Here is a 14,809-nt window from a genome sequence, read left to right on the forward strand (position 1 = left end):
GAAGGAGTTTGATCCTTTTCTTCAAAAACATAATCCCCCATCAAATGCACAGTATATCTCACCAACATCCCAGAATGACATGATTGACTGTTGTGCCCAGGAAGTTACTAGTGTCATTGTATCTGAAATGACAAAGTCTAAAGTCTATTCCATCATGGTGGATGAGGCAAGGGATAAAAAGGCAGAGCAGTTAGCTGTTTGTGTCAGGTACGTGTCAGAGGGGGCAGTGAAGGAGCGTATCCTTGCACTTGCAGAGATAAAATCATTTGATGCCCAGTCCATTGCAAATGAGATTCAGCAGCAGATCCAAAACTATGGTATGAGGTGCCGTAAGGGACATTATTACTGAAACGCTCTCACACACACAACTGAAATTTTAGCTCTCACACACACTACTGAAACGCTCTCACACACACTACTGAAATTTTAGCTCTCACACACACTACTGAAACGCTCTCACACACACAACTGAAACGCTCTCACACACACAACTGAAACGCTCTCACACACACTACTGAAACGCTCTCACACACACTACTGAAACGCTCTCACACACACCACTGAAACCAGAGGCATTTCTGCTGAACAGGAAGTTGTTTCCTGACAAGGAAACTGATGGAAAAAGTGGTATATTTCAAAACACTACAAGGATTTCTACTCAGCAACCTGCTAGTACAGCAGTCCCCAACCTTTTTTGCGCCACGTAAACAATATAAGAAATAAAAAAACGATAAATACCATGAAAACCATAAATAGAAATGTGTTCGAATTTTTGTGGAGGAATAAAACCCATTACATAAAAAGATCTCAGCTTGTGAAGGGATACAATAAAGGTGGTATCAAAACTCCAGAATTGGAATTTATGGTTGGCACCCTTAGAATTAAATGGTTAAAATCTTGTCTGTCACAGCCAGACTCTACTTAGCTCCACATCCCATGATTCTTGTTTAATAAAATAGTATACAGGATTAGACTTTATTTTGAAATGTGATTTTGCGGCAAATAAAATCCCCATAAAGATATCAAACTTTCCAAAACAGACGTTGCATTTTTGGGAAAATGAGATTTACCCACAACTTCTCCCCATAATTCAACCTTATGGAATAATAGGGTAATAACACTTAATCAAAAATCAATTTTCAAGAGTGACTGGTTTGAACAAAAATATTATATTCATAACAGATTTGTTGGATGATAACGGTGTCATTCTAAGTTACACAGACTTTTCAGAAAAATATTGTCTAAACTGTTCTCAAAGAGAATATAACAAATTTTGTGAACTGGTCCCACTGCCTCTGCTTCATTTGATTAAAATTTTTATGATATACAATAATTTCTCATCAGTGCTCCCAAATTTATTGCTAGGGCAATGTCAGCTGTTTGATAAAAATGCAATAAGAAATTTGTTAGTAGTTTCTTCAAAGACAAAATATTTCATAGTTACAACAGAATGGTTACATGGCATGGTTCTAATTTAGTTATTTCATATACACTGGATAAAGCATACTAAAAATTTATGAAATAGCCTATTCTACCTAAAGTTAAAGAAACACACTTTAAACAAAACTAATACTGTGGCAGAATTTCTAAAAAAAGAGATTTGGCTTTGAGGTGGATCAGTGTTCTTTTTGTACTGATGAAAATGAAACCCTAGAACATCTTTTTTTTCCCTATGCCCTATCACACAATGTATTTGGTGCAACTTAAAAAAATGGATTTCCCTAAATATTAATGATGTGCCACTGTTTGAATTACATCATAATTTTTTTATATGGATCATCTAGCATTGGATGTCTCAGACATTATTAACATCATCATACTTTTGAGTAAATATCATATCCATTGTGCTAAATGGAGGAACGCTAAGCCTTCTCTCCCTGGTTTTATTGATGATTTTAAGATATTTTTCTTTGCTAAAAAAGACAAAAAACACATATGCCAAAAAAAAAACCAGGATAATGCACGTCTCCCGCTATTCAAAATTTTGACTTATGCTGAGGCTAATATATTGTTAAGTAATGCAGCTGTCTCACTAAGGTCCAGAATCGATTTGTTCCACGATTCGATTCAATTCAATTCGATTTGATTATGGGGAATTTTGACAGTCAGAAATATTATAATTCAGATCAGTACATTTACATATTTTTGTATTTAAAAAAAGGAAGCTGACACACGCAAGACTTTATCAAAGGTGTGAGCATCACAGCAGATGCCTTTGTGTCAAAGTAGCTGAAGATAAAACACATAAAAACATGAAGGTGGTTTTCCTGGCCTGGGATTTTATAAAAAATATTCTGCAGTACATCAAAAACGAAAGAAAACCATATGAACGTTACCTCTGACGTTACAGCGGTTTTATTAGAGACACGGCTAACGTTTTGCATTTTGCATAATTTTAAAAAGTTTAAATTTATTCAGTATTGAACGGCAGAAATTAGGTTTTCTTTTCGGAAGTATGTAAAATGGAAAAAAAAAACAGCGGCCGACTGCGCTGTAAACAACAGTAGACTTGTGCATAACAAGCAAGCGAATAATACAGAAAACAGATTTTTAGACGGGAAACTGTTCTTGAAGTACAGAGAGAGAGAAAGAGAGAGAGAGGGCTGTGCATGACGTGCGATTTTATCGTGGTGGAAGCAAAACAGTGAGGGAATTCATGACGATGTTTATGTGAAGCGCAGTTTGGATCTTCTTTTGCTGCTGGTTCAGTCAATATTGTTTGGAGAGAGATCAAACTAACAGCTTTAGAATCGGCGCAAAAACGGGGTGAAAACAAAGCGCGGACCTGCCGACAGATCAGAGTCAGCGAGCTGTCGGCTTTCAGCCCCGACCGTGTCCGTGCTGTCGGGTGAGAAAGGCGACATCTCACTGATTCTGATCCGCGGGTCCGCGCTGTGTGTTTACGTCTTTGTGCAGAAGCCGTGTACCTGCTCTCATTTACTGTCTTAGCTGTTTGGTGGTTGTTGAAATTTTGTGAGGTTTCACCAGAGATTCTGGCATTTCGGGTAAAATAAATTTATATTAAAAAATCGATTCAGGATTTTAATGAATCGATTTCACGTTATCCAAGCCAGAATCGATTTTAATCAATAAATCGATTATAAAAACCCACCCCTAACTAACAGGTTGCTGAGTAGACATCTGTGTAGTGGTTTGTTTGAAATCTAACACTTTTTCCTTCAGTTTCCTTGTCAAGAATTAACTTCCTGTTCAACTGAAATGCCTTCCTGTTCAACTGAAACGCCTTCCTGTTTAACTGAAATGCCTTCCTGTTCAACTGAAATGCCTTCCTGTTCAACTGAAATGACTTGGTTTTTCAGTTGTGTGTGTGAGAGCGTTTCAGTAGTGTGTGTGAGAGTGTTTCAGTAGTGTGTGTGAGAGCGTTTCAGTAGTGTGTGTGAGAGCGTTTCAGTAGTGTGTGTGAGAGCTAAAATTTCAGTAGTGTGTGTGAGAGCGTTTCAGTAGTGTGTGTGAGAGCGTTTCAGTAGTGTGTGTGAGAGCGTTTCAGTAGTGTGTGTGAGAGCGTTTCAGTAGTGTGTGTGAGAGCTAAAATTTCAGTAGTGTGTGTGAGAGCGTTTCAGTTGTGTGTGTGAGAGCGTTTCAGTAGTGTGTGTGAGAGCGTTTCAGTTGTGTGTGTGAGAGCGTTTCAGTAGTGTGTGTGAGAGCTAAAATTTCAGTAGTGTGTGTGAGAGCGTTTCAGTTGTGTGTGTGAGAGCTAAAATTTCAGTTGTGTGTGTGAGAGCGTTTCAGTAGTGTGTGTGAGAGCGTTTCAGTTGTGTGTGTGAGAGCTAAAATTTCAGTAGTGTGTGTGAGAGCGTTTCAGTTGTGTGTGTGAGAGCGTTTCAGTAGTGTGTGTGAGAGCTAAAATTTCAGTAGTGTGTGTGAGAGCGTTTCAGTTGTGTGTGTGAGAGCTAAAATTTCAGTAGTGTGTGTGAGAGCGTTTCAGTAGTGTGTGTGAGAGCGTTTCAGTAATAATGTCCCTTACGGCACCTCATACTATGGTCTTGCAGAGCTTAAGTGTGTAGCACAAACATATGATGGTGCAGCCGTTATGAGTGGCTCCACTGGAGGTGTACAAGCACATTTTAGAAGGCTCCATCCTGAGGCTATCTATGTGCATTGTTATGCTCATCAACTCAACCTGGTTTTGTGCAATACTTGCAAGGCTGTCCCAGAGGCTGTGGAGCTTTTCAGCTTGTTGGAGTGTGTGTATTCTTTCTTCAGCACCTCCCTAGTCAATCATCATAAGTTCATGGAGACTCAGGCAAAGCTTGGATTGACAAAAACTGAGCTTGTGCAACTTTCAAACACTCGCTGGGCATGTCAGTTGCGATCAATCAGTGCAGTTCTTGAGACATTGCCTGCCATTTTGGAGTGCCTATCTGCAATTGGATCCCCCATAGCTGTTGGTCTCAGAGCAAAGCTCTACAAGTTCTCAGCAGTCTATGCACTACTGATGTTTCAGTCGATTCTGTCTGTAACCGAAGGACTCCACAAATTCCTGCAGAAAGAGACTTTAGACCTGGCAGAAGCTTTTATCTGCAAACAAGCTGTGTGTGACACACTTAAGGGCAAACACTCAGATGCATTTGCTACAGAGCTGTATGAGAAAACCAAGGCCCTGTGTAACACCCACAGTATCCCTGAACCAGGTGCCAAGACAAGGCACAAACAGAGGAAAATGGAGGATTTTGTCCTGGAGGCAACTGTGGGTTCACGCACTGAATTGAACAACTCCGACACATTGAAAAGAGAGTTACTTTTCCCTTGTGTGGATCGGATGGTTGGCGAGCTTGATCAAAGATTTTGCAGTGTAGATGCAGGGCTGCTAAAAGGCGTCCAGGCATGCAGTCCTAAATCTGAGAACTTCTTGAGTGAACCACACTTGAATGAACTTGCAAAGCACTACAGACTTGACCTGAAAAAAGAGGAGGTTCTGGTGGCCAGAAACTTTCTTACCCGGAAAACAGAGGCTGGATGTCCACCCAAAAATATGTTGTCTGTGTACAACCTCCTTGATTCAGACATGTTTCCCTCTCTGAAGGCAACCATCCAAGTTGCCCTAACAGTGCCTGTCAGCAGCTGCTCGTGCGAACGGTCCTTTAGTGCACTGCGTCGGCTGCACTCCTGGCTGCGTCAAACAATGGGTCAGAAAAGACTTCACAGTCTTGCAGTCATGTCTATTGAAAAAGACACGCTTCAGCATCTGAGTCACAACAGAGTGATTGACCGATTTGCCACTCTTAAAAACAGACGTCATTCTTTGATGCTTCCACCCACCAAGTAACTGGTGATTGCAGCCAGAAAAATGTACTTTTTTATTTTCAGTTTTTTTCTTGTTATTGATGCGGCAAACACATTTCCTCTGTTTTTTTGTTGTACTGTATTATAAAGCAGACTGAAATAAAACAATAGATCTATTGGTGGCCTAGGATGTTTAATCTGTCCAAAAAAGTAGGAAAACAATTTCTCAGTCTTTGTTTTCTGTTTGTGAAATTTTGTGCTCATTCACTACGTTCGTTCATGTCGTGTGCATCTCTTGGGGGCTAAGCCCCCCCTGTCCTTAAAACCTAGTGACGCCCCTGTCGTGAGGAAAAGGTCAGCTCGTTCTTTATGTTACAGAAGCACAGAGACACAAGGCCAGGTGGGAAGAGACGACCGTTTGGTAAAAATGAGAATCTGCGAATGCAACATGTGGAATACGGACAGTGGAATATGTAAAGGAACCGGTTAACGATAACTTTTGCAAACATGTTCTATGTTGACAACCTGACCAGACATGTGAAGATTACGCCATGACATTCTCGCCTAAAACACTATTTAAAGTGTAGTTGGTGACAGAAAAACGGGGTATTTTAAAACTTTACAATACCACCATTGCTGCCTGTGATTTGAAATGCATTCTGGGCTGCCCCAAGTCCACACAAGCAATCGATTATCTAGGATTGACCTGTCTTGACTTACTTTGCACAGCAACCAATCAAATGCTAGAGAAGCTGCAGTGGCCAAGAACCCCGCCCACTTAGTTTGATGGGTGAGGCTGACCATGCTGGGCTGACAGATAAAATAATTTCAAGTTGAGACATGAAGGGCACAAAAGTGCCATAATTAATTAAATAAATAAATCATTAACTAATTAATTTAAACGGTCAATAATTATTTAAATGTGTCAATTAATTAATTAAATGTGTCGTAAATATTTATTTAATTCATTATTGACACATTTAATTAATTATTTGATGGTGTATTTAATTAATTTCATTATGGCAGTCCTGGCGTTCCATAAATACTAGCAACACTTATACTTATGAAATAGAGTACCACGTTACAATAAGACAATGTTGTTATTTACTCTGTAAACACTGTAAATCATTCAAAACTATTAATTATGCATTAATTAAGGTTGAGAAAGAGGAAATCCTGACCAGTTTCTTGCCAAATCTGTTAAGATATACATTTCATCAAGAATTGCTATATTAAACATTTTAGACACTTGCAAACATTTTTAGCATATAATATAGCACTTTGTCGATGCATTACAAATATCCACAGTTATCAAAGGAAGCCTTGTTGTAAAGTGTAAAACATGTCACTATTTATTATACCTAGACCTAAATTACAATCAGTGCTCAAAATAACATGTAATTACCGTCAAAAATGGTAATGTATTATAACAGTAACACATGTAAAATTAAATGCGTTGTTAAGAACACCAAATAGCCCCCCCTTCCAAAAAAAAGTTCATGCCAACATGCAATGGCAAGACATTCAGGTTCAGACTGGAAACATCTTTTGTATATTCTTGAATAAGCATCCCTGTGGTTCATCAGGTTGTCGTAATTCGTCAACCAAGACAAGATAACCATTCAAGAACCATGAGATGTTCCTCCAACAACATCTCAGTATGATTGTCAGTCTATGGACATGTCCTTTCTTGGTCATCCAAGCTCTTTCGATATCTTGTCTATGACTGCCAGATTGAGGACCTACAAACCACCTGCTGTGATTTACCTTGTAATGTCTGTACCCCATGTCAGTCAAAACATTCTTGTAGGCTCTCCACTCATCACTGATAATAGCACTGTTGGTGGAATACCTGTTTTCTTAGATTTAATTTCCTTTTGGGATTAAAGTAACTACTAAAAGTTTTAATTTAATTATTTGAATTCTGACTCAAATATTAAAATAATTATAGTAATTAATTACTATAATTAGTATATATTTATCCACTGATTGTACTGATTTGTGACAAGAACAATGTAGTTACTACACTGAAAACAAATTTCTTACTTGTAATGTTTAAGGCTTCTATGTTCAGATCTGGATTGTTTCAAAAAATAAAAATAAAAAACTGGTCTGAGAGTTTACCAACCTTTCCCTGATGACGGAGACAGCTCATTTAGACTGTAGTTGTGTGACTTCTAACCCCCTTGCTACCATCGACTTAGCACACATGGGATTGGCCAGGAGGGTTTTTTTGCCTTTAAAATTGTATTGCAGTGTAAAAAAAAAAAAAAAAAAAAAAAAAATGCACAGTAATAGGTAATTACTGCCAAGTACTGAAACTTGATGCTGCATTGGACAAAAGCACTCACTTGTTACACTATTTTTTGATGACTGTTATAGCCTTAAATCATCATCAGAATTGAGATGCATCATTCCAGTTGTAGAATGACAGGCTATGACAAGAGAGGGAGGTTAAGTAGTGAAATTGGGGGAGCCATTCCATCTTCAGTGTCAAAACTTTCCTCATCCCCAGAGTGAGGCATCTCTGTAGTAGCCATCGAAGCAGAAGCATCACCTCACTTTGGAAGAGAAAGTCGGGCTGAACTTAAGTGATCACTCAGGTGGTGACGCACAGAACAGCATCCACATTTTCCATTGGGTAAAATTTGTTTGTTAGCTTAATGGCTTTGGCAGATGGCGTGAGCATCTGGTATGTCCCTTCCTACCCTTTACCAGGACCCACCTCTTCCACTTGCAGGGTATAGAGCAGACTTGGGACTTTGGCTTTCCCCTGAGGACAGGTCACATCTCATCAGCCAGAGCCAGGGGATTGGCTGAGATGACTGGCTCTCCTCCAGAAGTTGCCAAACCGAACCGGGGGACAGTGCTATCGCAGTGAGCACTTGGGAACGAGCACTGAGTAGAAAGGCAGCTGCTGATGTTGCCAAGGCAGGAGACGTGTAGGAAAGCCAGGTGCTTTCTTGTGTGGTTGCATAGATGAAAACTCCACTCTTTCCACTAGTACCTAATGCTTGTCACAGTTTTCAGGGTTTTCTATTAGGTTTTAATACCTGGTAGCAGGTACTTTCTTGGTACCTACTCTACCTAGAATCCAAGTAATCCAAGACAATCCAAAATGTGATGTCAAAAGATTGCATGCCATTGACTGGCTTGTCAGTGGCATCACTGAGTTATGAAACCATGACGAAAATCACAAAAAACAAAACCGTCATTTTTGAAACCCAGCAACGAGGGAATTGGCTGCACAAAAAACAAAAACACTGTGGTCCCTGATTCTTACAAGAAGAATAAAAAAACAGAACAGCAAGTATATCATTTTAATTTCTCTGTAGTCCAAATCCTCATGTCATTTCAATACAGATTTGTAAGTTCTGACAGTAGTTAACTTTTGAGTTTAGAAACTTACAAAAAACTTGACTAAAGCAGAAAGGATTTTACTCAAAAATGTTGACATCAGTCAGGCTTATTGCTGTTAGGTGATGACTTTGAACTGGGCAGGGATTAGAGCAGAAAGGTGAGAGCTCAAAGGAGGACATACCAGTTTTTGAAGAGTTGAGCAGGAAGAAGATGAAGGCACCCACCACACAAACGAAACAAGATATGAGTTTGGAATAATTTGTATTTTATTAATTTTTTAATTATTGTTTGATTGCTTACTAAAACAGAATAATTGTTTGGCATTACAATGTATAGCAAAGAAACTTTTCAGCTGAACACAGAATACACATGGGTTTGTGCAAAATGAATACATGTAGAGTACATAATCAGCTAAAATTCAATTTCTTTAACTGCTGATTTATATTATTAATGAAATATTTGCTAAAAGTCCATTAAACTGTACCTCTCATTGCTTTATCAGTTTAATTTCAATCCTGCTGAAATTGTGTTGAAACTGTTTTCAACATGAAAATGTTATAACTGAAAACATTCTTGAGCTGAAAAATTTTCTCAGCAAATCTTTGTTCCAGTTATGACTTCATACCCTAGGATCCAGATAGACTGGGTAATTAATATCCCCAGTACTGTAACTTGAGACAGATTCATCAAGATCAGGTAGTCCATCAAATTTACATATGATCTCAGTGTCTCTGATGACGGGGAAAAGAATAAAACCATCTGGAAGATGACAGCTCTCTTAAACCGACTGCAACAAGGCTGCCTCAATCAGTCGAACCATGAGCAGGTTGCTGCCTTTGACTGCAGTTTGTGTCAAGGAAACAAATTCTCACAACTTCAGAGCCATAGCTCATACCGCTCATCCATAATAAATTTTGGGTGTTGTAATTTTGTCTTTGCTCAGGCTTCTCAAAAGTTAGTATATCCTTTTCTGAGCTCACACCAATGTTCCCTCAAATTTTTCAGGTGTGTGAGCGAACTCACAGACCCCCTGAGCGAACCCTTGGACCACTGTGAGCGACATTAGATGTGTACAATGTGGTCACGACAGCATCGCATCCATCGAAGTTACATGGTTTATAAAAAGAGCCAAATTACAGCATTTACATTTCTGTTAGAATACCTTTAATTAAAAGCTTTAGCCCATTTACAGAGACAATTACAAAAATCTTTTTTTAATGACCTGTGCACTATGTCAACGCTATTGGAAGTATGAATATTTGACTTTAACTATGGCAAATCATGAACTGCCAACCAAATCAAGCCTATTATAAACTCCAATTTTGAAACTTAATATTTTTATTATAAAGCTCTGACTTGTGTTATGATGAGTATGAGCCAGTCTGTGAAGCTCCTGGTCCTCCTGTCCTACTGTAATATACTTATATATCTATATTATTGCTAATATATATTGTAATATATCTATATCACTAAAGCACTTCTGGATGGATGCAAACTGCATTTCGTTGCCCTGTACCTGTGCATGTGCAATGACAATAAAGTTGAATTCTATTCTATTCTATTCTACTGCGGTCTGGGAGACAGTCCTACTGTCCTGTAACTCTTTGTCTGCAAAATACAGTATATAATGACACAATTATTTGCATTTCTAATACTCATAAACTGGTGACAGTATTTAATGATCAATATCCATGAATGAAAACTCAATAAATGACACCAGATGAGTAGTAAACTTATCAAGAGCTTAAATTTCACCTTATTTTTCCCGTCTGTCCTTCTCACGTCTCCAGTGGTTGTACACGTCGTCCAGGTTGATGGCCTCGTCTGCTTGCAGCTTTGACTTTATGCGCATCAGCTGTTCCCAATGGTCCACCACAAGATGATTTCTGGATGCCGTTTTGATATGATTCATTAAACTAAAGCCTCTTTTGCAATCTGCACTGGATGCTTGAAATGTAGCTGTGAGATGTGTTTTAGCTCTTCACATTTTAGCGTTGCAGCCACCATATCTGAGAATGTGCTGATTGACCCATGTTTAAGTTTGTGCCTCATTATGTACTTGAAATCAGAATATTCACTGTTTATGACCTCCACTTCTTTGCCAGCGTGGCAATGTCTCCTGCTCCATACTCAAAGCTGATGTCTGAGTTCAATGCCTCAATGTCAAATGCAGACCACTCCTTTAATTCATCCTCTGGAAAACGAGCATCCAAGTGATCACAAAGCTTACGAATAACACGAATAATCTCACTGGTATTCTTGCTATGGACAGATGAGGCCCTCATCGACTCTATGACACGGTCACTCCACTTAACATCCTTTTCCTCTGTCAAGTATTGGGAACGCAACTTCTCAATCTTTGCTCTTGCCAAGCAGTGCCCTTCCATCACAGTCAGGTTGCATCTTTGAAAAGAAAGACACAGGTGTGCCAGCTCACCCAAAACATCTCCCAGAGCGGTGAGAGTAACCTTGAAGTTTGAATCGGTTAGCTTTTTGTAACAGTAATTTGCCACTGGATCTCTGTTTTCACTGGATTCTCTCTTGCAGTATTCTTCCAGCACAGTGTAGTTCCTCAGAACAGCATTCACAGCTTGGTGACGCGACAGCCATCGCACTTCACTCAGAGGCCTGAATGACAGTGCAGCCTCATCAAGAACCTTTGCTAGGTCTTCCAATTTCCCCTCTTTACAGTGGATCTAGAGAAAGTGGAGTAAACTGTTCTAAGAAGAGTTTCCACATCACGCATCAAAGGTACATCTTTCCACGCATCATCAATGCCCAAGTCCTCTCTATGGGCTACACAGTGTTGTTCAGTTAAGTGTGGTATTTTCTGCTTTAATAAAGCTGCAACTCCGTTGTGCTTTCCTAGCAGTACTGAGGCACCATCGGAGGTCAGCATCACCATTCTCTGCATGTTTAGTTCATGCTTGGTGTAAAACTGAGTTATTGCCTGCACAATATCCTGAGCCGTGCATGCGGTCAGCTGGATGATGCCACCAAACACAGTTTTATGGTTGACGTTATTTTCCTCCCTGTATTTAATATACAGGACTAGCATTTTGTGCACTGTTATGTCTGTGCTCTCATCTATGATCAGGGTGTGCCAAGGTGCATTTTTAACTTCACACATTGTCTCATTCTGCACTACTTCATTAATTGAATTCACAAACTCAAAAGGCATAATTTTTGTTTCGCCAGCTTTCTGGTATACTCGCCTCTGTCAGTGTGCCCCAGGGTGGCTGTGGCTACAATGTAGCTTGCCATCACCTGTGTGTGAATGGGTGGATGACTGGATATGTAAAGCGCTTTGGGGTCCTTAGGGACTAGTAAAGCGCTATATAAATACAGGCCATTTACCATTTTACTCACATCAACGACGTTGATTAGCTGCGTATATACGAATGTGAATCGCATCATTGGCTGGACTATGGGATAAGGTGGCATCATTGAAATCCCATACGGGAGCAGCCAGTCACTTACTGACTAACACTGCAAAACAGAATCGTTAAAGTATTCATTTTAATTTCAATTCAGGTTAGATTTTTTTTTTCTGTGCGCAATGCAGATTTTCTGTGCGCAGAGACCATGCCAGCAGTGCGCAATTGTGCACGTACGCAGCTTAGAGGGAACATTGGCTCACACCTTCCTGTTTTACTGTCTGGCCTTCCTTCACTTCATCCTCTGTCCTGCTTTAATGACAATCATCTGTCATATAATGCATGATCACTGTTAATGTAATGGGTGATACCACCTAACAACCCAACTGTAGGTCACTCCTACTGCAGGTATAGAGAATGTAGTTTAGTCAAAAAGTTTGACTGTGTAAAGTTACTTGTTAAAACAATGTTTTAGTGATTATGAAGTTTCCTTCATGTAATTGTTTCAATGTTCATAAAATAAAAACAAATGTTACCAGAAATACACACAAAAATTATGTTATAAAGTCTTGATGCATTCTCAATCATCATTATATTACTGTATTGACAAGTTGTGAACTTTTTTTCTTCATTTCATAATAATTTAATAAGTTACTGATATAAATTAAGCTGTAATTAAGATGTAACAAGATGAAAGGAGGGCTTTCAAGAGACACAACAAATGCACATACTGCCATTTTACTGCCAGTTAGAAATATATGTTTGTTTTCTGATGGATTAGATGAGAACATTGGTCTGTAAGTCTAAAGCCATCAACATGTTAAAAAGCTGTAGTTTTAATTTGGGTTTGTGCAAATACAGTTCATTTACTTATCTAATTTTGAAGCAGGGATGACATGAAAAAGTATTCGACCCGTCCTCGACCCACAAGAAAATTTAATGTTTTTAAATCCTGTGCTGACAACTAAAGGTGACTAGTAAGTGAGAAATTTTTCGTAACACTCAAGAAAAATGTAAGAATATTTAAGTCCTTTTTGATTGTGTAGTTGTGATGTGCTGATGGCTAACATTTCTGAGATAAAAAAAATTGTGCTCCTGTCTTTTTAAGGACAAGGGTAATTCTGCAAATGAACAGTTTAACAGTAAAAACTGACATTTCAGTAACAGCGAAACCAAATGTGGACTGGGGAAGCTTTCAGTTCCTTAAAAGAAAACAGTTTTGTTTTACATTGACTTTATATTGACATATTTGCCGGAGCTTATACAGGCCAAGGAATTAAACCTTGGTATAGGTTTTAAATAATGGTTATCATCAAGTCTGTGTATGAAAATAATTATTTGATGGAACAGTAAAATCAAAATAAATCAAATTCAAATTTTATTTGTTACATAATCAATTAATAATAATAATAATAATAATAATAATAATCATCATCAAATAATCAAATAATAATAATAATAATGTCAAATAATAATACAAGTTCAGTTTTATTCAAATGCATCATTAACTTTAAAACAAATTCACAAAAGAGACAATTTAAATATTGAAAATAGAGCTTTACAAAAGCAGCAGCAAAACAAGGACTCAGATTTCTGAGTTAATTACGGCCCTATGAAGCTTGAACCTTTTGGTTGTTTGACATTGCAAGTTTAGTGTATTGAGTCATAAACAGCTGAACTAATTGTAAGCTATGTAAATGATTTAATTCAGTTTACAATGGCTTCATATTCAGTTTCTTTTTTAAGACGCTTAAAAAAAATCTGTCATCAAAGGAGGAATGGAGAAGTGGTCTGAGGAAAAAGACAACCCCCTCTCATAAGAACTGCTTACAAACTTAACAGAAACTAAAAGAAAAGAGCAAAATTGTATGTGACCATCTCAAAATGCATCTCCTTATGCTGACCATTGGGGTTGTGCTGTTCCCTAAATGTAAGTAAATTTTAATTAAATCTTTAACAAAAACACCTTTCTTTAAAATAAATAAATACATAGTCGTTAAAGAAATCAAGACCAGGCAGCATCACTTCCTCTTTCCCTTACAACACAGCGTGGTATTTTGTGTAACTTTATATGTGTAGCTCAATTAATTTCAACCTAATTTCATTTACTTATGTCATACTGCAACCTGCATGCGCTTTATTAGAGCACACCGGCTCTGTAAGCCACCTGTAAATTGTATTTACAGAGGGCTATTCATTTGTTGTGTCACTAGCAGTGTGACCTGAGGTTCTTCAGTTCTTAACCAGCGTGCAAAAGTTTTGGTTAGCACCTCGTTTAGCACCCACATGTAATTAATGTATGTAATTAATGTAGCTTGTTTGTAGTTTTGCAGGAAGAGAAGGCCATTCAATTTGGATAAATGACCTCCCCACATATTAGAACTGTGTGCAGGTCACTTTGAGCAGAGAATCTTATCACAATATCTTTCCATTCATTTCACAACAGCGTGTTCAAAGGTTAGCTGTTAGCAGAGATGGGTCTTCCAGCAGAATCTGCATGAATACTGAAGATACTTATTATCTAGATAGAGGAATAATCAGAAGTGGACTCTGGTGTATACTCCGCCGCATAACAGGAAGCATTCTTTCAAAATAAAATCACAACAGATGACAATGAGGGCTATTAACTAGCTCAACATTAGCTGCTCAAGCTGCCTGTTGCGGATGTGCAACATTGCACCTCTGTGACCAGTTAAACTCTTCTTGCCGAGAATGACGGGGGGGTGGGTAGGACGCATCAAGTGTGGCGTTTAACAACAAACATCGTCAGCTGTCATCTAACAGACAACTTTTGTTTTACACATTCCGATTCCACAGTGGGAGTATTT

General features: G+C 38.5%; 1 protein-coding gene across 1 annotated transcript; it reads left to right on the top strand.

The window, feature by feature from the left end:
- The first annotated feature begins 154 nt into the window (after positions 1 to 154).
- Positions 155 to 5,344, top strand: LOC146658880 (zinc finger MYM-type protein 1-like). Its single transcript, XM_085424126.1, has 2 exons — positions 155 to 317; positions 4,011 to 5,344. The coding sequence occupies exons 1-2, from the start codon at positions 155 to 157 to the stop codon at positions 5,285 to 5,287; spliced, it is 1,440 nt and encodes a 479-aa protein (XP_085280252.1). The 3' UTR covers positions 5,288 to 5,344.
- The last annotated feature ends 9,465 nt before the right edge of the window (positions 5,345 to 14,809 follow it).

This window comes from Rhamphochromis longiceps, linkage group LG11 (genome assembly GCF_057381845.1).
Source record: "Rhamphochromis longiceps isolate RC_006_pf linkage group LG11, R_longiceps_female_GT1.1, whole genome shotgun sequence".
Classification (NCBI taxonomy): domain Eukaryota; kingdom Metazoa; phylum Chordata; class Actinopteri; order Cichliformes; family Cichlidae; genus Rhamphochromis; species Rhamphochromis longiceps.